General features: G+C 43.1%; 1 protein-coding gene across 1 annotated transcript; it reads right to left on the bottom strand.

Annotated features, from left to right (window-relative positions):
- Positions 1 to 923: 923 nt before the first annotated feature.
- On the bottom strand, positions 924 to 3,949 carry LOC147337387 (uncharacterized). Its single transcript, XM_086262344.1, has 11 exons — positions 3,899 to 3,949; positions 3,192 to 3,771; positions 2,772 to 2,887; positions 2,662 to 2,703; positions 2,497 to 2,568; positions 2,349 to 2,414; positions 2,110 to 2,198; positions 1,884 to 1,995; positions 1,695 to 1,803; positions 1,539 to 1,609; positions 924 to 1,016 (listed from the first exon to the last, which is right to left on the bottom strand). Exons 1-11 carry the CDS (start codon positions 3,947 to 3,949, stop codon positions 924 to 926), a joined length of 1,401 nt encoding a protein of 466 aa, XP_086118470.1.
- Between the last annotated feature and the right edge of the window lie 21,938 nt (positions 3,950 to 25,887).

Below are 25,887 nucleotides of genomic sequence, written 5' to 3'. Positions count from 1 at the left end.
GACGGACTCGCGACAGAAAAGCCGATCAGCTGATCGTTAAGCAGTTTCATGATTGAAGTAGCAGCAAGAAGAGGCAGTCGCTTGTTAAGCTTAACGCAGGAATGCTTTACAAACATTCAGAGATGGACTTACAGACTTGCTTTACTTCTCTCGGGATAACTTTGTCGAAGATGAAATGCCGGTGTTCTGACAAACCATCCTACTTTGGCAAACCGTCCTACCAGTAGGATAATTTTACGCTGCCATATGACAAACTGCCCTACTTTGGCAAAATGTCCTACTGTATGTAATTTATGCACATTTCTGCTGCCAAACAATAATTCCAGCACAAATTTAAGTAGGTATGACGGTTTGCCACTTAACTTTGCCCATCAGAGTATGTTTGTAGCTGATATTCATAAAGCCAGTTCGGTTTGACACTTTACCCATTAAAGTGTGCTTGTAGGTCACATTCACAAAGGTAGCATGTTTTGGCACACAATTCTTCCTGTCAGAGTATGCTTCTACTTTATAATAAAAAAAGTAGCATGTTTTGGCACGTAATTCTTCCCATCAGAATTGTGCTTCTACTTTATAATAACAAAGGTAGCATGTTTTGGCACGTAATTCTTCCCATCAGAATTATGCTTCTACTTTATAATAACAAAGGTAGCATGTTTTGGCACGTAATTCTTCCCATCAGAATTATGCTTCTAGTTTATAATAACAACAGTAGCATGGTTTGGCACTTGTTTGTAGAAGCAGTCTGCATGCCAAAGTGCTTAAGTGATTGGAACACCTGACTATATAAACTTTGGCAATGAACTCACTCCATTATAGTTACAGTATATATTTACTGAATATATTTACAGATACATATATTTGACATTTATAGATCCAACAGAACACAGGGAGAAAGAACTGAAAAAGAAACGGTGTACAAATTATGCACATTTGTTGCACAGGTACTTGACCAGGCTGCTCTCATATTGAGCACATCCAAAATGTGCCCATGTGGAACAAAACTCGCACTGCACCTGAAGAGGGAGAAGGGGGGGGGGGGGGGGGGTGTAAGTGTGTTAACCAACATTATGAATTTGATGAGAAAATAATTACTACAATGGCTTGCAAAAGTATTCGGCCCCCGTGAACTTGTCCACATTTTGTCAGATTGCATTCACAAACATGAATCAATTTTATTGGAATTCCACGTGAAAGACCAATGTCTCTACCAGTCTCTAGCTGGTAGAGACAGACCCTAAAAGACTGGCAGCTGTAATTGCAGATAAAGGTGGTTCTACAAAGTATTGACTCAGGGGGCTGAATAATTACACACACCCCACTTTTCAGTTATTCATTTGTAAAAATTGTTTGGAATCATGTATGATTGTTGTTCCACTTCTCACGTGTACACCACTTTGTATTGGTCTTTCATGTGGAATTCCAATTAAAATTGATTTGTGTTTGTGGCCGTAATGTGACAAAATGTGGAAAAGTTCAAGGGGGCCGAATACTATTGCAAGCCACTGTATATTGCATTTGTGGTTTATTTGTTTTACCATTTCAATCATACTGGACTCAGGATCGGCTTCCAGCATGAAACAAACCACACAGTAGTCATCAGCATTACCTAGAAACACACTGACATTAAACCTAACAGTTTTAAACAAAACTGAAAGTGCTATTGCAATACAAAAGCACATGACTCAACTTACTTTGATGCTCTAGCAGTTCGCAAGCAATTTCAGTGCGGTGCAGCCCAATGGCTTCTGGAGTGGACAGCACCCTAGTAACCTCTCCACTCAGAAGGTGGTGTTCGGCAAACTGTAAAATATGTTACAGTAATTGCAAATGATTAACTTAATTCTAGTTAAATACATTAAATACAATTGCTTATTAAATACCTTCAACACTAAAACTCCACAACTGCTGGAGTCCATCTGCTTGTTGTGTGGCAGAGTCTCCATTTTCCAATCCACTCGGGACTCTTCCTTTCCTTTCATCTTCAGAAAATTCCTAATAAAAACAAAACAAGTTTTTAAAATGTAGCCAGCATTTTGCTCTAAATAAAAAGAAAAAAAAACCACAAACCAAACAACCTAAAACAGATAATTAATGAATGATGAATACCTCAAGTTACGCATAACTTTCCTTTCATAACAACCTTCATTTCCAAGAGGGTCTAACAGCAGTACAGATTGTGAGGAGATTTTGACAACCTAAAATAAAAATTGTATTTAGTAGAATATGTGTATTACACTCACTTAAGTAAACATAATCAATTGTAAGCATTTTCAAAATAAGAATATGCTGCTAAAAAGAACAGTAAAACAAAATAGAGAAAAAACACATGAGGTGTGAACATGTACCACAAGTATCCAGTGTGCACCAGAGTTCAGTGGGCACAACCAAATGTCCTCAGCCGGAAACAACATCTGTGGAATATTTTTAAGTTTATAAAGGTTTAGATTTATTTACATAACATACACTATATAACCAATATAACATCTACATTACCTTGCTGACACATTTAAACTTCCCAGAAAACAGAGAGGTTGCAACAACGCAAGACAACTGATACACGGGTTTCTGAAAAATGCAAGATTTTTTTTTCTTTTTTAAAAAGATTACAAAATTGTATAAAATACCTTTGTGAAATAACCGGCATACGTTCTTACTTGCCTTTTGTTTCTTAATGAGGCAGTGCAGGTATGCATCAATGACCTGTTTGGATTAAAAGAAGATTATTTTTACAGACCACCACTAGGACCAAAAATGATTATTTCACTTACCTCATCAGAAAGCCACCCACTGTCCTCCAGTGTGCGAAAAGAAGAGTCATACAATTTGTATGGCCCAACGACTGCCTCCACACGCCCGGTGTCTTTTGCAGCCCAAAGCCACTTCACTAAAAAACAAAATATGATAAGTTTCTTTAGTAATAACAGTTACCATTTGAAAATCACGGTCAATGGCCAACGGGCCACAAGCAGACAAGGGCCAACGGGCCACAAGCAGACAAGGGCCAACGGGCCAACAACATAAACATGCCAGAGGGGAGTAGCTTTATGTAAACCAGAAATTAGCCAAAATTGGACCAACAGGTCAAAATTAGCAAGAGGGGAGAAAAAAATAAAACATTCTATACATTAGACTAGCCAAACAGGCAACAATTGACCAACCGGTCAGAATGAGATTTTTAGCTATGCCACCTTTTTCTTGCGTGCTGGGTTTCTGGGGGGTCACTGGTACAAGCTCTTCTGGTGCTTGGACTGATTTTACCTGAGCTATTTTTGGTCCAAACTGAATGACAGAGGATCTGTTATTTTGCAGCGCTTCATGTTGATGCTGAGGACTGCAAGGCCACATCTCAGAAGATGGGCTACTCTCAACAGGTTCAGTTGGAGTTGAGACTTGGACAGGGTGGCTTGTTCTATAGGGTTTAATGTGGTCAATACTGTATAGACTTTTTAAAGTATTTCCCTCAGCGTTTTTCAGTCTAACACATTTTCCACTGAAGTCATCAATTGTGTAGGAACCTGAAAAATCCGGTTCAAGTCTTCCTCCTTTTCGCCCACGTTTCCTCATATTTAGAAGCAGAATTTGATCCCCTACATTGTACACAACATTTTTGTACTTTTTCAGGGCCCGCTTGGCGTATGCAACCTTTTGCTTGTCTTGTGACTTCGCAATGTTTTCTTGTGCAGTTTCTTTAACTGCATGTTGTGCTTCACTTTCAGACTGTACATAGTCACTGTACCTTTTGTTGTCTGGCAGAATGATGTTGGAAATCTAAAATTTTGTAGATATTAGCAATTAAAACAAGATGATATCATATTCATAAAGACATTACTGGGTTTTTTTCTTAAATGGTTTCAATTCTTGGTTCTAACATAGAAAGAATTTGACAAACACTCACCGGCACTTGAGCAGGCACTTCTGATGGAAATACTGCCTCTCTTCCATACATCAGAAAAAAAGGTGTGTATTTTGTTGTGGTGTGTACTTTTGACCGAAGTGAAAACAGGGTGGGCTCTAGATACAGATCCCAGTTATTCTGCTGGTCATTCACCAGTTTTCGGAGGGCTCTAAATGCAGGCATAGAAATATGTAAACACAGGAAGTAAGACAGAAAGTTCAATTAGAAGTAAAGAAATTAATAAATTATTAAGTAACAATTAAGTTTGAATAACATAAGTAATGTTATTAAAAACTGATAGATAAAAATTAGGCATACCTTTTTATGTTGTCATTTGTCTTTTCATCTAGACCATTGGTCTGTGGATGGTATGCTGCTGTGACACTTCTTTCAATTTGCAATAACTTGCAAAGATCAGAGTTGAGCTTCAACAGATAAGGACAAGGTTATACTGCTTATACAAGCACACAAGAAAAAATCTTTGACCCCAGTGAAGTAAAGTTAAAAAATGTAACTGAAAATTATTTAACACTTACTTCATTCACAAACTCTCTGCCTTGGTCTGACAAAATCCTTTTGGGGCAGCCGTGTCTATATATAATGGAGCACAAGTCCTGGGCTACCTCAGATGCAGATTTCGTTTTTAATGGGAAAGCTTCAACCCATTTTGAAAAGTAGTCAGTTGCAGTAAGTATATACTGGAAGCCGCTTGAAGTTTTAGGAAGAGGTCCAGTAAGATCTATACCAATAAGTTCCCACACTTCAGACACCTATCAAGGAAAAATTAATAATTTGAATAACAATTTGTATAATGTACACATTAACATTGATGGTTAAAATTAGTTGGCAAACCCTCCTGCCTTTATGAATATGAGCTACAAGCATAGTTTGATGGGTAAACGGGGCATAATATTTACCTGAATACACTGCAACGGTTGCACAGCAGTCAGTGGTTTCCCAACTTTTTGACACTGGTCACATTCCAGAATCTTTAAGGTAAAAATATTTATGGAGTTCACGTAAATGTTCAACATTCTCATTTGTAAAAAACAAAAAACAAAAACACTTAATGACATATTCTCTAACGAACAAACTATTTAGCAACAATAGTTTATGTGCGCATCTTCAAATCTCTGTCAGGCCTACAGGTTATTACTGTAATATCACTAATTAACCATATTTATTTATATTTTGCAAGTGTACAGTTTCTCTTTTAACTGATATCAAAAAATTTGCTAATTTTAAACACTATTTAACAACAATACAAACAGTTAATACATACCCATGTTTTAATGTCAACTGTCATACCAAACCAGTAAAATCTGGAACACACTGCATTTAGCGTTTTGTGTGTGCCAGTGTGTCCTCCAATTGGAGATGAATGAAACTCATGAAATATCTTCCTGGCATCATCCATGGTTTTTACTACTCTTCTGGTTCCAACAAAGAGTTCTCCATCTGCAGTAAAACAATATATATTTAGAAATTAATTTAACCACATATATGAGTTGTTAGTATTAACAATAAATTACTGACCCTTTTGTTTGAATTTTGAGGCATATCTTCTGAGGTTTTGCCTCTGAGCCTTGTCATATCCTGAAAGGGTAGGAGCCCGCAGAAATGAACGCGTAAATCTCTTCCCACTTCTTCTCCATATCTACGAATGTCAGTAAACATTTTCTTATGAGCTTCAATATGTGCAGTTGACAATGCAAATAATTTAACTTATTAAATAACGACATTACCGAAACAGCCTTAAAACACTGAAGCTGCGGACTCAAAAGTGTTGTGCAAATACCACGTGTCCAGTAACTTGACAGCAGACTTCACCGAATCTGCAAATTTGACAGTTTTGTGCAGAAAGCAGATAGCGACTTCACTTTAATATTGACAAACAATCACAAAGGCTTAAAAAATCAAGTATCAACGTCAATAAAAAGTACTAATACTTACTACTTACCTATTCTCCTGCAAATATGACAATGGAGTAGCGTGAAATCACAGCCGGATGCGCTTAGCTTCCCTTTTTGTGTTGTGCGCATGCACGCACATGCTCAGGAACAACGGGTAGGACCGTTTACGGGGTAGGAGAAATTCCCAGAACACCGGGTTGCTAGCGAAGCTCCAAATGCTATCCAGACCACCGACAGGTCCCGCATGCCACAGCCGCTCTATCACGTGATGCATACTGCTCCGACGTGCTAACGTTCTGAGGCGAGTTACGGCGTGTTGCAAGTTTTGTGAGGTGCTTTCGTGATATTTAATGGATCGGATTACATTTTTTATTTTTCTCCGATATCCGATCCAGTAATTTAGGTCAGTATCGGACTGATACCGATACGTAATATCGGATCGGTCCATCTCTAGTTCAAACAGATGTTTTGTTGGTATCTTCTAAACGTTAGTGCACACATTTCCATTTATCATGAACACTCATTTGCATCAGTAAGAACAGGTTCCAGGTTGAGGAGCTCAACCAGGAGGATGCTGATCCCTTCCTTCAGCGCTCTGCACTGAATCCATCCTCGAGGTTCACAACATCAGAGTTCGATACATCCTCGAGTGTCTGAGGAAGAATATCCAACAAAAGTTATAATGACAAATTTTCACTCACTACCTGCCCTGCTTGGATACAATATATCCTTCCATCCATCCCTCCACCCTGGGCTGGGTCACATGGGCAGCGATCTAAGCAGAGAAACCCAGTCTTCCCCGTCCCCCAGCTACATCCTCCAGCTTATCCAGGGAAACACCAAGACGGAGGATTGAGGCACTCCCAGGATGGCCAAACCGCCTCATATGGCTTTTTTCAATGTTTAGGACTAGTGGCTCTACCCTCGCCTATATTTTTAAAATACATTTGTACTTATACCACTGAGCCAATTAGTATATAGATTTGGAGGACTCTTACACCCCGTGTTATACAGGGAATCACACAAAGCATTAGAAGGAGGCACTTTAAACTCCGTCAGGCTGGTTTTGGATAAACTACACAAAGCATTTGCTGGAACTTCTGCTTCAGTGATGAGATGAGCTTTGAAAGTTGGAGCACATATATGTTTGTGACTCTCGGCAGCTGACCCAAGAAAAAGAAGAAAATGTTTTTAAGAGTACCCTGACAATAACACAACTTAATTTTCTATAAAGGAAGGTGCCGTAAAACCTTTAGACAGGTAGTGTTTGCTGTTTTGCTCTATGTCAGAGTGTGAAATGAACCCGAACAGGCTCTTTTATGAGAAACACGTAGGTTCAAATAAACTGGAATTATTTTTTAATGGCAGCAGCCTGGATAGATTTCTGCTTCATTTTCAGAGTCTTGGGTTCAGTCCTGGACATTTAGAATCTGAAGATTTTCAAGAAATGAGCTTCCTGTTTACCTCCACCTCTATTTAAGTCTCCCGTCTTCCACTTTCTTTCACTGTCTCTTACTTTTCTCCTCATCTGTGCTTCCTGGAGCTCCGCATTAAGACTCAAATTTTGATTGAGTAATTTAAGAACTAAATTACAGTGACAGTAACAAGCACACACACACACGCGCGCGTCCTTCAAGAAACTGTAACTTGTATGTTCTTCAAAAAATAAAAAATAAAATAAACAGCAAAGACAAATATCCTGCTGTAAGTTTTTTATTAAGGAGGAAATAAATGTACCCATTCCTCCTCAGGAATTCTGTAATTTCAAGATGCAATGTTTTTTGAGAGTCGCACCTTGAGAAACTATTAAAAACAAGCCAGAGCACATTGTGAAAGGACAGTTTATCCAAGGATAATAAAGGGGAAAAAAATCAAGTCCTCATGTTACTTGTCACTAAAATAACAACATGTAAGCAAAGTTCACTTACAGCCTCCTTTTGGCAAGGAGAGCGTGAAGCTGCAACGAAGAGTGTTTGGGGGTTTTGGGGAGCTTTTAGTGACAGAGTCGATGGTGTTGAAGCTGCAAACAGATGGTGCCGTCAGTTTTCATTTATTTTGAGTAAAAGGTTAACCGGCATCAACAAAAATAGACCGGACCATCTGTTCACATGCAGCTTTTGAACATCCAATAACATGCTATACATAAAAACATTTACTGTACATCAACACAAAGACACAAAAACGATGCTTTTTTTGTCCGACACGGCATTAACGGCTCTCACCAAACACTTGTCATTAGATATCATTAGATAGATGTTTGTAACGTATTAGACAAAACCCAAGCTCTAGGGTAAATGAAACTGGGACACCTACAAGGTTGAGGAGGATGGGGAGCATTGGTTTTTGTTATAAATTATATTATTATCATATTATTTTTGGAACATAGATAGCTAGTATTAGAACAAGAAAAATGCTGCCTGTGCCCTGGACAAAAGTCTCTTTTTCCCCCCCTCAAAGCTCTTTGTGTCGCCACGCTGATCTGTATCAAGCCATTGTCACTTTTCCCTTTTAAAACAGCAAAGATTCAGTCATTTTGGTGAAACTGGTTTTACTTATCCAGCTTTTGTTATCAAAGCGCATTGGTTGTGAAAGAAAATTTCTGTATTAGGTGGAATAAGAAGAGCAGGAAGGAGGAACGGGTGCAGACATGACCAGGCAGTCAGGCAGTCACAGATCTGGTGGTTTATTAAAGATCAAAATCACTCTTAGAGGCAGGCTGGCAGGTAACAAAAAACAGCCAGGACAAGCAGGAATCACACAACAGCAGTAATGAGGAGTGAAAGGTAGTCAACCCCTTTAAATACTGCCTTTTCTTTCAAAGGCGCTACTGTCTGGGAGTGCCGTGGTGTTAGTACGGTAACACATCACGACAACGAGGTTCAACGCCGAGATCAAATGCTCCTCCGTGGAAGAACAAAAAAATTGCGCTAAAAGGATTGTCAGGCTGCAGTTTGAGTCCCAAGAAAGATCTTAGTTTCACTTCATTTTTGCTCACTGTTTGATTTGGAGGCACCAAAACTTTTTGGTTTGGTTCAATTCAGTTTTATTTATATAGCACCAAATCAGCACTGCGCAACACATCTGCTGAACACGTCACGCAAAACATCCCAGGAAGGGTGCGCTGCTCTCTCACTGGAGCTCGAGAAGAAATAAAAATGAAACATTTTTCTGAGAGTTTAAAAATTACAATGCAACTGGCTCAGCACGCAGCATGTTATTTATTATGTATAGATTAAAAAAATGCTTGAGCACCACCACAGACAGCTTCAGGCAGCAGTGCTGCTGCGTTCGGATGGTGGAGCCTTCTGCTGACCAGTGGTGTAAATTCACCCTCAGTCAGAGACCGTCATTCCTGCCAAGAAGAGCTCAGTAGCGCCCCCACACTGAGAGTGGAACTTGGTGCAGCAGTGACCTATGCCACTGTAGTCACCTGTCTTAAAATCCAGGTGCTCTCAAAACGCAGGAGATAGACCCTTAGCATATGCTACTCCCGGTGGGGAAACTCCTGTATGGCGTTTCGTTTCCGGTGTGATATTCGCTCCTTGTTTACTGCTGGTTTTTCCAAAACAAGTCAACCAAATGGATGAATCAAGTGGCGATTTACATTTCTGGAGATGTCTTGGGCATTTACGGAATATATCTGTAGATGCTGTTCATAGAATATTCTTCCCCTCAGAGCAAAACAGAGAAAGGATTCAAATTCTATATTTCTCAGTATTTGTATACAGCGGTCCCTTGTTTATCGCGGGTGTTATGTTCTAAAAATAACCAGCGATAGGTGAAATCAAGTAGCCAATTTTATTTTTTGACGGTGCAAAAAGTTTCGTCGACATTGTTGTGTTTGTTGGGGAAAAAACATACAAACATACAGGACTGCACTTCAGAGTCAGAATGCTAGCAATCGATGCAGCGATTCTGTACTGTACAGGAGAGACATCACGGAGGAGATCGACAATGGTCTGCAGCCGATCATGAAGCAGGACACAATGTAGTGTAAAAAAAAAAAAGCAAGCAAACTTGCACTAAAAAATCTCAGTCAACTGACTGTTTAGGGGGAAAAGCAGCTAATAGTTAGTGGGCTCTGTGGGTTGTTGTTTTTTAATCACACTAGGAGTGAACAAAAGCACAAAAAACCCTGTAAAGATGCAGACTGTGAAAGTCTGGTTTATTCCATAAACCATACCAGCTGTAACTGGGTTCTTTGTGTTTTAAGTTATAAGCACGTGTCAAGACTTCTGTCTCCCATTGCTTATGTGATCCTCCTTTTTTATTGCCCCCATAAAATAATAAGGCTTTAATGAAATCATTGTGATACAGAGATTTGGATTCTTGTGCATGCATTGGATAAACAAGAACTGCTCCTCAGTCCAAACTGACTTTATGGTTCATACGTGTCAACTCAGGGAACTCCTGCCGTGACCTCCCCTCTGTGAGCACACACACACACACACACACACACACACACACACACACACACACACACTCTCACACTCTCACACGCAGAAAGAGAGAAACAAAGAGATCATTAATGCAGAGGATTGCAGCAGCTCTTGGATTTCAGAACAGTCACATAAATTTCATTCCAAATTTTTCGCCTTTGCTTCAATGTGTCTTTACATCCTTCCTTGTTCAAATAGTTTATTCACATAGTAAAGAAATAGCTCGGGAACTCAGTAAGTAGGAACAGCGATAGTTTAAAGACATTTTCTAAAATAAAGAGGATTTCATCATCCACAGTTTGTGAAAACTGCAGTTAAAAAAAACAAATCAGTGAATTCACAAATGATGGACTCTTTTCAGAGGTACGCTTCATGTACTGATTAACATACAGTTCAAAGATCTACATTAGGGTGCACACTGGTTATGTGGATTTTGCTATATGAATATGCTCAAGAGTCTGAGCTAAAAACTTGAAATATATATGTATATTTAAAATCAGTAACATAGATAAAAAGTTTTTGGATAACAAACGAGTCACATTTTAAACACTGTTTGAATAATCAAAGAGATATTTATAAAGCGCAGGCTACAACAGACATGCTTACCGGGAGCAGAGAAACACGCTGTAGTGTCTCTTTTGCATAAGCCACACCAGAAACGATCTGTGCAGATAGCAAAGTCTGCGCTGTGGGAGTGTCTGGACCCTCCACGCCGGGATCTGCCGCACAACCTCGCACTGGTCCCCAGGGGAACAGCAAACTTGTAAGCCATAGTTCAGCTCCCGAAAAATATGCTCGAGTTGTTCTTGTGTCCGACAAAAATTAGTTCTAATATGTTTTATTTTTCATGTTAAGATAAGATAAGATAAGATAAGATAGAACTTTATTAATCCCTCGGGTGGGTTCCTCTGGGAAATTCGATTTCCAAAAAAGCACAGCACCGACAGAAGTTACAGAGTTATACACACACACATATATATAAATACAGAGACAATATAAATAAAATATACGAAGGGGATAAATAGAATAAATAGGAATAAAAATAAAAATACAAGTGAATTGCACATTTCAAGTATTGAGTCTATTGCACCGTTGACTATTTACAAAAGTATTGCACAAAAGGTATTGCACAGTGAGGTGAAGAGGCACTACAGCTTAGTTGTTCCCCCCTCCTTTGTCCTCCTGTTTCCCCTCCCTCTCCCCTCCAGAGAGGAGTTAAACAGTCTGATGGCGTGTGGGACAAAGGAGTTTTTAAGTCTGTTAGTTCTTGTCTTTGGGAGAAGCAACCTGTCACTGAACAGACTCTTCTGGTTGTTAATGGCCGTGTGCAGAGGATGCCTGGCATTGTCCATAATGTCCATCAGTTTCTTTAATGTCCTTTTCTCTGCCACTGTCACCAGAGTGTCCAGCTTCATGCCGACCACAGAGCTAGCCCTCCTGATCAGTTTCTCCAGCCTGGATGAGTCCTTCTTTGCTGTGCTGCTCCCCCAGCACACCACAGCATAGAAAAGTACTCCAGCAACCACTGACTGGTAAAACATCCTCAGGAGCTTCCTGCAGATGTTAAAAGACCTCAGCCTCCTGAGGAAGTACAGTCGGCTTTGGGCTTTTTTATACAGGTACTCTGTGTTGCATGACCAGTCCAGTTTATTGTCCACCCACAGCCCGAGGTACTTGTACTTGTTGACCACCTCCACCTCCTCCCCCTCTATCTGAACCGGCAGTGGACCTGCTCTAGACCTCCCGAAGTCCACAACCAGTTCCTTAGTCTTTGAGGTGTTGAGTTGCAGGTGGTTTGTGTGACTCCATGCGACAAAGTTCCTCACCAGACTTCTGTACTCCTCTTCCTGATCATCCCAGATACACCCCATGATGGCTGTGTCGTCTGCAAACTTCTGAATGTGGCATAATTCAGAGTTGTAGCAGAAGTCAGAGGTGTACAGGGTGAAGAGAAGAGGGGACAGCACAGTTCCCTGTGGTGCTCCTGTGCTGCTGACCACTGTGTCAGACGTGATGTCCTTCAGCCTGACGTACTGTGGTCTGTCGGTGAGGTAGTCGGAGATCCAAGCCACCAGGCAGGGGTCCACCTCCATCCTGTTCAGTTTTTCTTGAAGCATACAGGGCCGGATGGTATTAAAGGCACTGGAAAAGTCAAGAAACAGTATCCTGACCGTGCCTTTTCCCCCATCCAGGTGTGAGTGGGCTCTGTGTAGGAGGTACAGGATGGCATCCTCCACTCCGACACCCGCCTTGTATGCAAACTGTAGTGGGTCCTGGGCATGTTGTACCTGTGGTCGGAGGAGGTTGAGGAAGAGCCGCTCTAGAGTCTTCATAAGATGTGACGTCAGTGCCACCGGTCGGAAGTCATTCAGCTCATTGGGCCGGTTCTTTTTGGGGACCGGGACGATGCAGGATGTCTTCCATAGGGCGGGCACTCTCCCCAGTCGCAGACTGAGGTTGAAGACTCGTTGTAGCGGCTCCCCAAGTTCAGCAGCACACGCCTTTAGCATCCTAGGACACACCTTGTCTGGGCCTGCTGCCTTTCTGGGGCGAAGCTTCCTCAGTTGTCTCCTGACCTGATCCACTGTGACACTGGGAGATGTTTGGGAAGAGGGGAGGGGGGGAGATGTCTTGCTGCTGAGAGAGGGATTGGAGGAGGGGGGTGTCATGGTGTCAGGAAGGGGGGGAAGCGAGGGAGGTAGGAGAGTGGGGATTGGACTCTGTAGTGAAGGTGAGGGTGGGGGGGTTGTGGGCTGGTCAAACCTGTTGAAGAAGTTGTTGAGTTCGTTTGCCTTCTCCACAGTCCCCCCCACTGTGCTTTTCTTGGTGTTGTGGCCTGTGATGGTTTTCACACCATTCCAGACCTCCCTCATATTGTTCCTCTCCAACTTCTGCTCCACCTTCCTCCTGTAGGTGTCCTTTGCTTCCCTCAGGCAGCGTTTCACCTCCCGCTGTGCTGCCTTCATCTCCTCCTTCACTTTGCTCCTGAAAGCCTTCTTCTTCATGTTGAGGACAGCTTTGACTTCCTGTGTTACCCACGGTTTGTTATTAGGATAACACCGTACCGTCTTAGCAGGGGCGACCGTGTCCACACAAAAGTTGAGGTAGTCTGTAAGACAGTGTGTCGCCCCCTCTATGTCCTCACCATGTGGGCTCAGGAGCACATCCCAGTCTGTGGTGTCATAACAGTCCCTCAGAGCATCCTCCTTTTCTGGGGTCCATCTCCGGATGGAGCGCGTTGTGACCGGCTGCCTTTGGACGAGGGGTGTGTATTGTGGCTGTAGGTAAACCAGGTTGTGGTCTGACTTCCCTAGTGGGGGGAGGGGGGTGGCTCTGTATGCATCTCTCACATTAGCATACAGTAGGTCAATTGTCCTGTTGCTTCTTGTGGGACAATTCACAAACTGGTGAAAAGCAGCCAGAGTAGAGTCCAGTGTGGCATGGTTAAAGTCTCCAGATATAATAATGAAAGCCTCGGGGTTTTGTGTCTGAAGTCTTGCTGTGACTGTGTGTATTTTCTCACAGGCAGCTGTTGCGTCGGCCCTCGGAGGGATGTAAACACACACACAGATCACATGACTGAACTCCCGAGGTAGATAATATGGCCGCAAGCTAACAGCTAGCAGCTCCAGGTCCGGACGGCATACCGAAACTTTAACGGAGACGTGTCCAGGGTTACAGTATCTGTTGTTAACGTAGACAATGAGTCCCCCACCTCTGCTTTTTCCGCTGGCCTGCGTGTCCCTATCGGCTCTCACGGGTGTGAAACCGCATAGGTCTACGTTAGCCTGCGGCGTTAGCTCGGTTAGCCACGTCTCCGTGAAGATAAACAAGCTGCACTCACGGTATAGTCTGTGGTTGTTCAGAGCGCACAGTTCGTCAATCTTATTCTGTAACGAGTTCACGTTGCCCATGATCACTGTCGGGATTGATGGTTTGAATCGCCTCCGGTGATCCGCTCTCCTCGCTCCAGCTTTGCAGCCTCTGTAGCTCCTCTTTAGCTCGGCCGGGATGTTGTGTCGCATGCCGGTCTGTCCCTTTGTTTTTAGTGCCAGCAGCTCCGCTCTCGAATAGATGAAGGAACTGGTTCCAGAAGTTTTAAAAAGTGCATTATCCATCTTGTATCGCTATATCTAAGAGGTATAAGTAGAGGAAGGTGAAAAAAAGTTTGAAAAGCCTAGTCTAAAAAGTTAAAGTTAACAAAAAGGTGCGGTGTTGCAGAGCTACTTGGAAAGGCTGCCGTCACTCCAGCGCCATCTTGTCATCTTGTCATCTTGTTACTGCGTTGAAGTTAGCACAATTTAAATTCAAAAAATGATTAGTCTCTTAAATGAATGGCATCTTGACGGGGACTCGGTGAATGGCTTAAAAAACTAATACATTGTTTTACATCTTGTGCACTTGGATACACTTCAATGAAACTCGAAAAGTGGGACACACAATATGGAAATGATGACTTGGCATTTGTTAGGGAGGAGTGTAAGTATAGAGAGGAGGAATTCCTACTTCCCATTCGTGTACTCTGCAATGTTCATTGTGTCGAAACTGTCCTTGTAACATGTTTACTTTTTTCAAAATAAATAGCTGTGAAAAAAACATCAAAGTTGAGGTAAGTGGTTACCACAGTATCGTGTTTTTTTTTTTTTATTAGGGTCAAATTTCTCTTTGGGTAAAAATTAAGCCAACATTAGAGTGTCAAAGGTCGGTTCTAAAAAACAAGTCAGTCCCTGAAGCTTATTTGTGCCACAGATGCTAATTCAGTGACTGTGGGAATGTGTAAGGAATGTTTTGGGACCTGTCTGATCTTAAAAAAAAAACTAACTTTGTTGTTACATTACAGCAATATTGAGGAAACATTTAACGGTTGATCATGGAGCAGGATGAAGGTCAAAGGGAAAGTCCCTGCCACGCTTCTGGTTATGCTTCCATCCTGCGTAGTCATCCAGCCGGTCCATGCTATATCGCCCCTCCCGACCCGGATTGGTATAACATTTTTTAGAAAAGTTTGATCAATTTGCTCACTCTCTCCCTCTCTCACTCTTACAAAAATAATAAATTCACTGGTTTTTTCTCAAACGTTTATGGTACCCCGACGGAGGAAGCATTGACCGGGACTGTCGTCTGACTCCTTCTTGATGTGCGTAAAACAAGGCCATTTTCTTTTAGGGTTTTTGTTTTTCTGTCTATTGAGAAAACCCGTTGTAAAAGTAGCTCAAAGAAATGAAGAAAAACTCTCTACTTTGGTCTGAGAAAGAGTGGCTGCACAAAACCAAAATACCTCATCGAGGTGTTTTAATTGTTTAAGTAGGACCGAGTTCTGAATATGTGCGCGGTGCTCTTTTCACTAAGGGATATTATTTTTTTTAACACACACAAGGATGTAGCTTGCCTCCACCAAGCGCTATATAAATGCAATCCGTTACTAGTCGGATAATCTTAAAGGTTTTTATTTTATTGCGCCTGTAATAAGATTAACGTAAGAAAGCAAAATAAAGTCGCTATTGAAAAAAGAAATAGCTCTTTACTGAGAAAAAGGATATCAAGATCATTGTCATAATACTGAAGCATTTAAACAGAATTCAAACTATGAGTCTGTCTGTGAAAAACTACCTGCCGCTCTGTCTCTCTATGACTCATCAGAAATCTGCTGCGTTACCCCCCTGAACTCTCCATGCCCCAAGAACCATAGCCCTCCCTCTCTGATCAGAATTATCCCCCCAGGAACCACCCCTCCTTTTTTTCCCACCGGATGCGATTAGTCACACATATGGAATCGATTAGACACTTCCGGAGTACCCCCCTCCCCTCACCGGATGCAATTCGTCGCGCTTATGGATCATATTACACACATCTGGAATCAATTAGTCACTTCCGGAGTACTTCCGGTAGGGTCAAAAGGTCAAGGCTGGGGTCATCAACAGAGATGGGCAGTAACGCGTTATTTGTAACGCGTTACTGTAACCTGATTACTTTTTTCAGGTAACGAGTAAAGTAAGGGATTACTATTGCAAAAACGGTAATTAGATTACCGTTACTTTCCCGTAGGAACGCTGCGTTACTGTGTTACTAAAACCGTGATTTTTTTGCCAGAATGTCTCATGACAGTGACGTAAGCAAGTGCAATGGTCGTGACAAAAGCTATGTGCAGATCAACAATGGATCATATATCAAATGCAGGAGAGAGTATGAGCATGCAGCGTTTAAAGCGTGGAAGTACTGACCTTATTTTGAGTTTAAGTCCATAAAAAGTGACAAAAACATTAGCGTCCGTTGTGCGTGGGAAGAAAACTTCTCTTTACAGCGAAAAAAACCCCTAAACTTCCAGGCAAGCACCAAGTGCACTTAGAAACTCGCAGATTCTTCCACTGACCGCTGCGGCACACCTGCACCAGGGAAAACCTCCGCCTACCCTACTCCTGCTTTACAGGTGAAAATAGAGCAACAGGACCGCTAGTCTTTGATGTTATTTATTTTCTGCTGTGTTTTACTTGCATATATTTGAAAGAGTGAGTGTAAACACAAAAAAAATAAATATTTTATGTGCTGGAATGTGCAGAAAATAAGTTAAAATGTTAAGCAAATTTCTTCCAGTCAGTGAATGTTGCATATAATTAAATTTTTGCTTGATGCATAAAGTTAAAAGATTAAAACTAATAAAACAAGTTTTAAAAAGGGACTTTTCCATTTGATTACATTTTGTATGATGGATTATGTAGAAAAAGTAGAATTGGGCTGAGAGATCTATCGCTTTATCACCTATTCAGGTTGTAAATCATGTTTTTAAAAAGTAACTAAGTAATTAATTACTTTTGAAAATAAGTAATCAGTAAAGTAACTGGATTACTTTTTGGGGGAAGTAATCAGTAATTAGTTACTGATTACTTTTTTCAAGTAACTTGACCAACACTGGTCATCAATCAAACTCGCATTCTTCAGTGACACAAGGTGTATGGTAGTGTTTTTTTCTGCTCATTAACACTTGCCCTCTCTAAATCAGCAAAAACTACTTTTTCCACATTTTAACACATCTCTTTCCATCATTCATCCCACGCACATCAGCCAGCCTGACTCTTTTCTTTGTTGACATTTCCCTTTCTCTCACAAAAAATACTCTATGCATTCAATTCCAAACCTTTTTGACCATAGAATTAAAAATTGGGTTTTCACCCGGACCACCTCTAGGGACGCCCCCTGCGGCTCCACTAGCCATTATGCTGGGCCCAGCTTCCATTGTACGAACAAAAAGTGCCTTTTTTCACTGGTGCAAACGTGCTAAAGACCATACACTAGAACGCCCAACTCGTTGTGTGTCTAGGACCCTGCACCCAACTATTTCAGCAGCAAGGAAGTGAGGATTTTCCAGTCAGTCTGGTTGAAAACCCTCCCCAAATCAAAAACAGCTCACCGTTTGCAGATTCTTTGCAGTTAAAGGTTCTTGGGTTTCCGCGGTTCCCAGTTTCTTTTCTTTCAAACACAGTGCTGTGCCGTAGTTTGGCTGGTGTGATCAGCCCCCGTGGACCCGTCACACAGCGAAGCTTCATGAGTGGGACCCTGTTCGCAGCGCCATATTGTCACGGAAGTTTTTAAAAATAACCTGCAAACACTTTGTGGGCATCATTTTAAGTGTGTTTAATCAACACATTGCAATGTGGAGAGAAACACTCTAGCCAAACGCCCAAGTGGTCTCTGAGGAGGGCCACTGCCCTGATCCTTTTATATCTTGACCAAACTCACAGACAATGAAATTTCCTCAACACATCACATGAGTCTGTACCTTCAGCTCAACTCATCCCAGAAACCTTTTCTTCAGAGTGAGAGAGAAAGAATTATGACCTTGTTTTCCGCTTAGGCATCACCTAGAGCAGGGGTGTCAAACTCAAATACACAGTGGGCCAAAATTCAAAACTGGAACAAAGTCGCAGGCTAACATTAATATTTATTGAAAAAAAAATCTTCCTCCAGATATAAGAATGAATCTTTTCTTATGGACTCAAATAAGTTTTGCTGGAAAACTGAATATGGAACAAGCAAAGCTTAATACAAAACAATATATATATTAGCTGTATAATACCAGTAGGCCAGCTCTAATAGTAATTTGGTATGGCTTCGCGGGCCAAATATAATTAGGCTGCGGGCCAAATTTGGCCCGCGTGCCAGAGTTTGACACCTATGACCTAGAGATTTACATCCCTGATAAACAGAAGGAGCCTCATTATATGCTTAACATCTCCCATGAACTTACAATGGCCCCACAGTGTGTGTGCATATGTGTGATACCATCCTCCATGCACACAACTGGTGACAATGTAATTTTACAATTACTAAAGCGATATGATTTAAATATGTGATCAATACATCTGTAAATAAATTTCCACCACATCTGAAATAGTTAGACCTTCATTTCTTCCTGTGAATCATCACAGTTTTATCAAATCAAATCAAATCAAATCACTTTTATTGTCACATCACATGTGCAGGTACATTGGTACAGCACATGTGAGTGAACAGACATATTATGTGCAGGTCTGTCTCAGGTTTCCAGATGGTCGCCAGGAGTTTGAGCCACTCTCCATCAGCCCAGATACCGTCAGACTCCAGCTTCAGTCCCAGCTTCTCTCCATCCTGACTGCTGCAGAGTTCCTCCTGCTCCTTTTTTAGGCTACATCCACATGTACGTATTTTTGAAAACGGAGACTTTCCTTTTTCATTTTGAAAAAAATATCTGTCCACATGTACCGTATTTTCACGACCATAAGGCGCACTTAAAAGTCTTAGATTTTCTTCAAAAAGTACGGCGCGCCCTATAGCGCAGTGCGCCCTGTGTGTTGTAAGGAGGACGTAGTAGAGAACACCATGAGAACGCTAAAGGGTGAAGTGTGGGCGCAACCCTAAAAATGGCAAAGAGACATGCTTATGAAGCACAGTTTAAACTGAAGGCCATCAGCTACGCGGAGGAACATGGAAATCGAGCAGCGGCGAGACAATTTAAGATTAACGAATCGATGGTTCGCAAATGGAGGAAGCTAGAAAATAAGCTCTGGCAGGTCAAGAAAACGCAGCTGAGTTTCCGCGGACATAAGGCGAGGTGGCCCGAGTTGGAGGAAAGTTGGATCATCGAGCAAAGAACGAGCGGGAGAAGCGTTTCGACGGTCACCATTCGGCTAAAAGCAGTTTCACGTTCACTTTTTATGAAACCAGGACTACGGTAGCGCAGCAACTTCCAGCGGATTATAAGGAAAAGCTGGCCATCTTCCGCTCCTACTGCAGCAAACACATCGGCGACAAAAACATCCAGCCCAGCCACATCACAAACATGGACGAGGTCCCGCTCACTTTTGACATCCCGGTGAGTCACACTGTGGAGAAGAAGGGGACCAGCACGCTAGCGATACGCACAACGGGGCACGAAAAGTCTTCTTTTACTGTTGTGCTTGGCTGCCATGCTAATGGACAGAAACTGCCGCCTATGGTGATTTTTAAGCGAAAGACTTTGCCTAAAGAGAAGTTTCCAGCAGGAATCATCATTAAGGCAAATGAAAAGGGCTGGATGGATGAGGAAATGATGAAAGAGTGGCTGAGGGAGGTGTATGTAAGGAGACCAGGTGGTTTTTTCCACGCATCACCATCGCTCTTAATCTGTGACTCTATGCGTGCCCATCTCACAGCCGATGTGAAAAAACTAGTGAAACAAATGAACTGTGAGCTTGCTGTCATTCCGGGAGGCCTGACAAAGGAACTCCAACCGCTGGGCATCGGTGTGAACTGCCCGTTCAAAGTAAGGCTGCGAGCGGCCTGGGAGCGATGGATGACCGATGGAGACCACAGTTTCACCAAGAGTGGAAGGCAGCCCCGGGCGAGTTACGCCACAATTTGCGAATGGATTGTAGATGCTTGGGCTAACATGTCTGCTGGCACTGTTGTTCGAGCTTTCGCAAAAGCCGGCATCATTTCCGAGGAGCCGCACGGCACGGAAAGTGACTCTGACAGTGAAGAAAGTGAACCTGGCATGTTTGATGGAGATTTAGCGCAGCTGTTCAATTCAGACACAGAGGATGAGGACTTCGATGGGTTTGATTGATGATAAAAATGTGAGTACCAAACTTCGTTTTGCTCCTGCTTTATTTTTAAATACGCACACTTGTATGCTTGTGTGTTGTTGATGATGACGATTACTGGTAATAAAAATGTGAGTAAGGTACCGAACTCAGGTTTGCTCCCGCTTTATTTTTAAATACGCATACGGTACTTGTATGCGCCCTATGATCCAGTGCGCCTTATGTGTGTGTTAAATACAGTAATGGCACACATAACTGAGACTGCGCCTTTTAGTACAGTGCGTCTTATGGTCGTGAAAATACGGTAAACGCCAAAAACACAGTCAAACGCTGTCAAGAACACGCCAAATCCTAACCGTGTAGAGATGTTGGCCAATCAGAAGTCTAGAAGCCTGGGAGGGAAAGAGTGAGCGGGGTTTTATGCAAACCTTAAGTACTTCTGACAAGTTTTCCTTTTTCTTTTCTTTTCTGTTTTTCTGCGAAGGCAGCTAATTTTGTGCTACTTTTTAAGTGCCTTCATCATTTCAAATGTAAATAATTAATTTATTCAAAACCGATGATGACGTTGGCGTCGGGAGTTGTGAGAGTGTCTGTGTTGAATGTAGAAGTTCACTCTGACGCCTCTGTCTTTCTAAATGGAGGGACAGTAACTGTATTTTGTCTACATCTGCCATTGGAGAAATTTATCTCACGTAAACAATAACGTGGCGCACAGCGTGACGTCAGAAATGGTGCACACCTTTGACGTTGCGTGATTAAATCTCCGTTTTCCTCGTCTACATGTAAATGCAAAAACAAAGTATTTGAAAATCTCCACCCTGGCAGGAGTTTTTAAACATCTCAGTTTTCAGTGATCGAAAACGCTGTTTACGTGTGGACGAAAGGCCCAAACACAGAGAAAAATCTTTTGTTTCTTTTGTAGCCTAATGCATGTTTGTAAGTTACACTAAATTTTGCTGGTCTATTCCCTACATTCAGTTTGAGGGGTCATGGGATGATGACGAAACAATATAGAAAATGTATAAATGTGTAACATTACTAACTGTTAGTGCTCTCCTACCTGTAAGCACATGGAGTTTTTTGACCTGTAACTAAATAAATACGCTGCAGGTTGGACACTTATTTGCTGGACGTGTACCAGTTGTTGGATTTGGATTTGTGTCCAAATCCAGCACAACATTTTTGAACCAGGATTAAAATAAAGGTACCACTATGTCTGTTAATTTATTTGGAGAGCATAAAGCTAGAGAATTGCCAGCAGTTATAAGCAGAGTACCAGAGCTTCCTGGTTCACTCTTACAGCAGAATTTCACTGACCTTATTAATCACCATTAATAAGCGCCACATATTTCTGGCACGCACATTGTTGCAGAATTGGAACGCATTTACATTGTGATTTTGCATTTTATGTAAGAACATTAGCAGTGCAATGAAATAACTGTTTGTTCAGAAATGTTCATATTCAGAAACACAAGTTCGGAATAGGGCAGCATGGTGGCACGGTGGTTAGCACTGTTGCCGCACAGCAAGAAGGTCCTGAGTTCAATTCCACCATCAGGCCGGGGTCTTTCTGTGTGGAGTTTGCATGTTCTCCCCGTGTTTGCGTGGGTTCCCTCCGGGTACTCCGGCTTCCTCCCACCGTCCAAAGACATGCAGCTTGTGGGGATAGGTTAATCGGATAATCAAAATTGTCACTAGGTGTGAATGTGCGAGTGAATGTGAGTGCGAATGGTTGTCTGTCCCTGTGTGTTGGCCCTGCGACAGACTGGCGACCTGTCCAGGGTGTACCCCGCCTCTCGCCCTATGACAGCTGGGATAGGCTCCAGCGCCCCCGCGACCCTGAAAAGGATAAGCGGAAGCAAATGGATGGATGGAAGTTAGGAATAATTGTAGCATCACTTCCTGTCTGGCTTGTTTGGTGCGCACAACCTGTATTTTTTAACATGTGTATCAATGTATCAGTGGCACAGGCACACTGATACACACAGGCCTGATTACTGCCACGCCTGTTCTCAATCAAGAAATCTCTTGAACAGGACCTGCCTGACAAAGCAGAGTAGACCAAAAGATCCTCAAAAGAAATTCAGGAACAAATGACGGTGAGGGGTGATAGGGTAGGGCTAGGTTTCACAATGAGCTCAAAACCTTGGCTGATTGTGACCTACACCTGTTTTCACACCTTGGCTCGTGTGATTATGTAAAGGATCATTAGGGGGTCCATGACCCTCTTGGGGGACACTCCCATAGGGCTTAAATCTGTGACTCTTCACTAATTGCTCTTAGAACTGAAGATGCTTCTCTAATGAAACGTCTTCAACTTAAAGAATTCCAATTCTGCTTTTATTCCAAGCTCCTTAGACCACAATAACCTGGATGTTTGAGAACCTTCACAGACATCAACTTAATATCAGTTGGAAAACGAGCAACAACAGTTTAACACAAAAAAAATCACTGAGCTCACAGCTTAATTAGTTTTCAGACTTCAGTGTCTTTTTTGACTTAGACAATGTAGACTCAGTGTTAAATTTAACAGAAAAGAAATGCATTCATGCCGCTTATTGAAGTTGGACCTTTATTTCTTCCTGTGAATCAAAACAGTTTTGCAGACCTATTCTGTGCAGCTTTATCTCGGGTTTCCAGAAGGTCGCCAGCGGTCTGAGCCGCTCCTCATCAATTCTGATGGCGCCTGCCTCCTGCTTCAGTTCCAGCTGCTCTCCATCTTGACTACTACAGAGTTCCTCTTGTTCCTGTTTCATCTGTGGAGGTTCTGGGTCCTCCTGGTCTGCACTGGAGCTCCTCTCCTGTTTACAGACCTGCTGGTCTGTCAGAGCCTCCTCTTTCCCACAGACAAGCTGTTGAAGGTCTGAAGAGAGAAACGGAGAAAAAAATAATAATGAACCCCTCCCAAAACAAATAAAAACAAAACACATTTAAATATATATAAAAAAAACACCCAGCACGCCCCTGCGGGCGGTTTATCCTTCAAGCTCGGGTCCTCTACCAGAGGCCTGGGAGCTTGAGGGTCCTGCACAGTATCTTAGCTATTCCCAGGACTGCGCTCTTCTGGACAGAGATCTCCGATGTTATTCCCGGGATCTGCTGGAGCCACTCGCCTAGCTTGGGAGTCACCGCACCTAGTGCTCTGATTACCACGGGGACCACCGTTACCTTCACCCTCCGCATCCTCTCGAGCTCTTCTCTGAGCCCTTGGTATTTCTCCAGCTTCTCGTGTTCCTTCTTCCTGATATTGCTGTCATTCGGAAACGCTACATCGATCACTACGGCCGTCTTCTTCTGTTTGTCTACCACCACTATGTCCGGTTGGTTAGCCACCACCATTTTGTCCGTCTGTATCTGGAAGTCCCACAGGATCTTAGCTCAGTCATTCTCCACCACCCTTGGGGGCATCTCCCATTTTGACCTCGGGACTTCCAGATTATACTCGGCACAGATGTTCCTGTACACTATGCCGGCCACTTGGTTATGGCGTTCCATGTATGCCTTGCCTGCTAGCATCTTGCACCCTGCTGTTATGTGCTGGATTGTCTCTGGGGCATCTTTACACAGCCTGCACCTGGGGTCTTGCCTGGTGTGATAGGCCCCAGCCTCTATGGGTCTTGTGCTCAGAGCTTGTTCTTGTGCTGCCATGATTAGTGCCTCTGTGCTGTCTTTCAGTCCAGCTTTGTCCAGCCACTGGTAGGATTTCTGGATATCAGCCACCTCCTCTATCTGCCGGTAGCAGTCCCTTCTTTCGAATGTTGGGACTGCTCTCACAGCTAGAGATTGACGAGGTACAACACAAATGCTACGGCAAGGAGGAGTCAGGACGCCAGGTCAGAGGGGAGATATCATCACACCCACCCGAGATTGGGTACATAGCCCCAAGTGCAATAGGAGAAGGATCGTTGAGTGCGAGAGGAACTGACCTGAAAAATAGGATCATGGCCAAGCTTGAAACCTGGATCCCGGGTGGCAATGCTCAGTGGCTAGTGGATCTGAGGGCAGACCACAGCGACCTCCCTGAACAGGGTCCAGTAACCATCACAGTGGCAGATATCCAAGAAAGGGTCTCCAGTATGAAGAGTTGGACAGCACCAGGGCCCGACATGGTTCACGCCTACTGGCTGAAGAAGCTGACTGCACTCCACGAGCGTCTGGCAGCACAAATGAACCAGCTGCTAGTTAACGAGAGACACCCGGAATGGCTAACCGAAGGTCGAACGATCCTGATCCCCAAGGACCCCAAGAAGGGACCGGTCCCCTCCAACTACCAACCAATAACCTGCCTCAGTACTACATGGAAGCTCCTGTCAGGCATAATATCGAATAAGATGAACAGGCACATGGGTCAATATATGAGCGGGACACAGAAAGGGATTGGCAAGAATACCAGAGGCGCAAAACATCAGCTACTGGTAGACAGAACAGTCAGCCGAGACTGCAAGACCAGACTGACCAACCTGTGCACTGCCTGGATTGATTACAAGAAGGCCTATGACTCAATGCCCCACAGCTGGATACTGGAATGCTTAGAATTGTACAAGATCAATGGGACCCTAAGAGCCTTCATCAGGAACTCAATGGGGATGTGGCGTACAACACTAGAGGCCAACTCCAAGCCCATAGCACAAGTCACCATCAAGTGCGGGATCTACCAAGGAGATGCTCTGTCCCCACTGCTGTTCTGCATAGGCCTGAACCCCCTCAGTGAGATCATTAACAAGACTGGCTACGGATACCGACTACGGAATGGAGCAGTTGTCAGCCACCTCCTGTACATGGATGACATCAAGCTGTATGCCAAGAGTGAACGAGACATCGATTCACTGATCCACACTACCAGGCTATACAGCAATGACATTGGAATGTCATTCGGACTGGAGAAGTGTAGTCGGATGGTAACAAAGAGAGGGAAGAAAGTCAGAACTGAGGGGATTGAACTACCAGAAGGCAACATTGCAGACATAGAGGACAGTTACAAGTACCTGGGGATCCCGCAGGCGAATGGGAACTATGAAGAGGCCGCTAGAAAAGCTGCAACCACCAAGTACCGGGAGAGGGTCAGGCAAGTCCTGAGGAGTCAGCTGAACGGTAAGAACAAGATCCGGGCCATCAACACGTACGCCCTGCCCGTGATCAGGTACCCTGCTGGGGTAATAGGCTGGCCAAAGGAGGAGATAGAAGCCACTGACATAAAGACAAGAAAGCTCCTTACAATGCATGGAGGGTTTCACCCCAAGTCCAGCACCCTGAGGCTGTACGCTAAGCGGAAGGAAGGGGGCCGGGGACTGGTGAGTGTCAGCACCACAGTCCAGGATGAGACAACAAACATCCAAGAATACATTGGGAAGATGGCCCCAACTGACCGAGTGCTCAATACTTCAGGCAGCAGAAACCCAAGAAATAGGAGGGAGACGAGGAACCATCATGGAAGGACAGGCCCCTGCACGGTATGTACCACCGGCAGATAGAGGAGGTGGCTGATATCCAGAAATCCTACAAGTGGCTGGACAAAGCTGAACTGAAAGACAGCACAGAGGCACTAATCATGGCAGCACAAGAACAAGCTCTGAGCACAAGAT

The sequence above is a fragment of the Aulonocara sp. 'chitande type north' Nkhata Bay genome, linkage group LG2, assembly GCF_057382095.1.
Source record: "Aulonocara sp. 'chitande type north' Nkhata Bay isolate Kocher_YH1m ecotype deep benthic linkage group LG2, A_spYH_male_GT1.1, whole genome shotgun sequence".
Lineage (NCBI taxonomy): Eukaryota > Metazoa > Chordata > Actinopteri > Cichliformes > Cichlidae > Aulonocara > Aulonocara sp. 'chitande type north' Nkhata Bay.
Note: the sequence above shows the minus strand (reverse complement) of the source record. Positions and strands in the feature narration are given on the sequence as shown.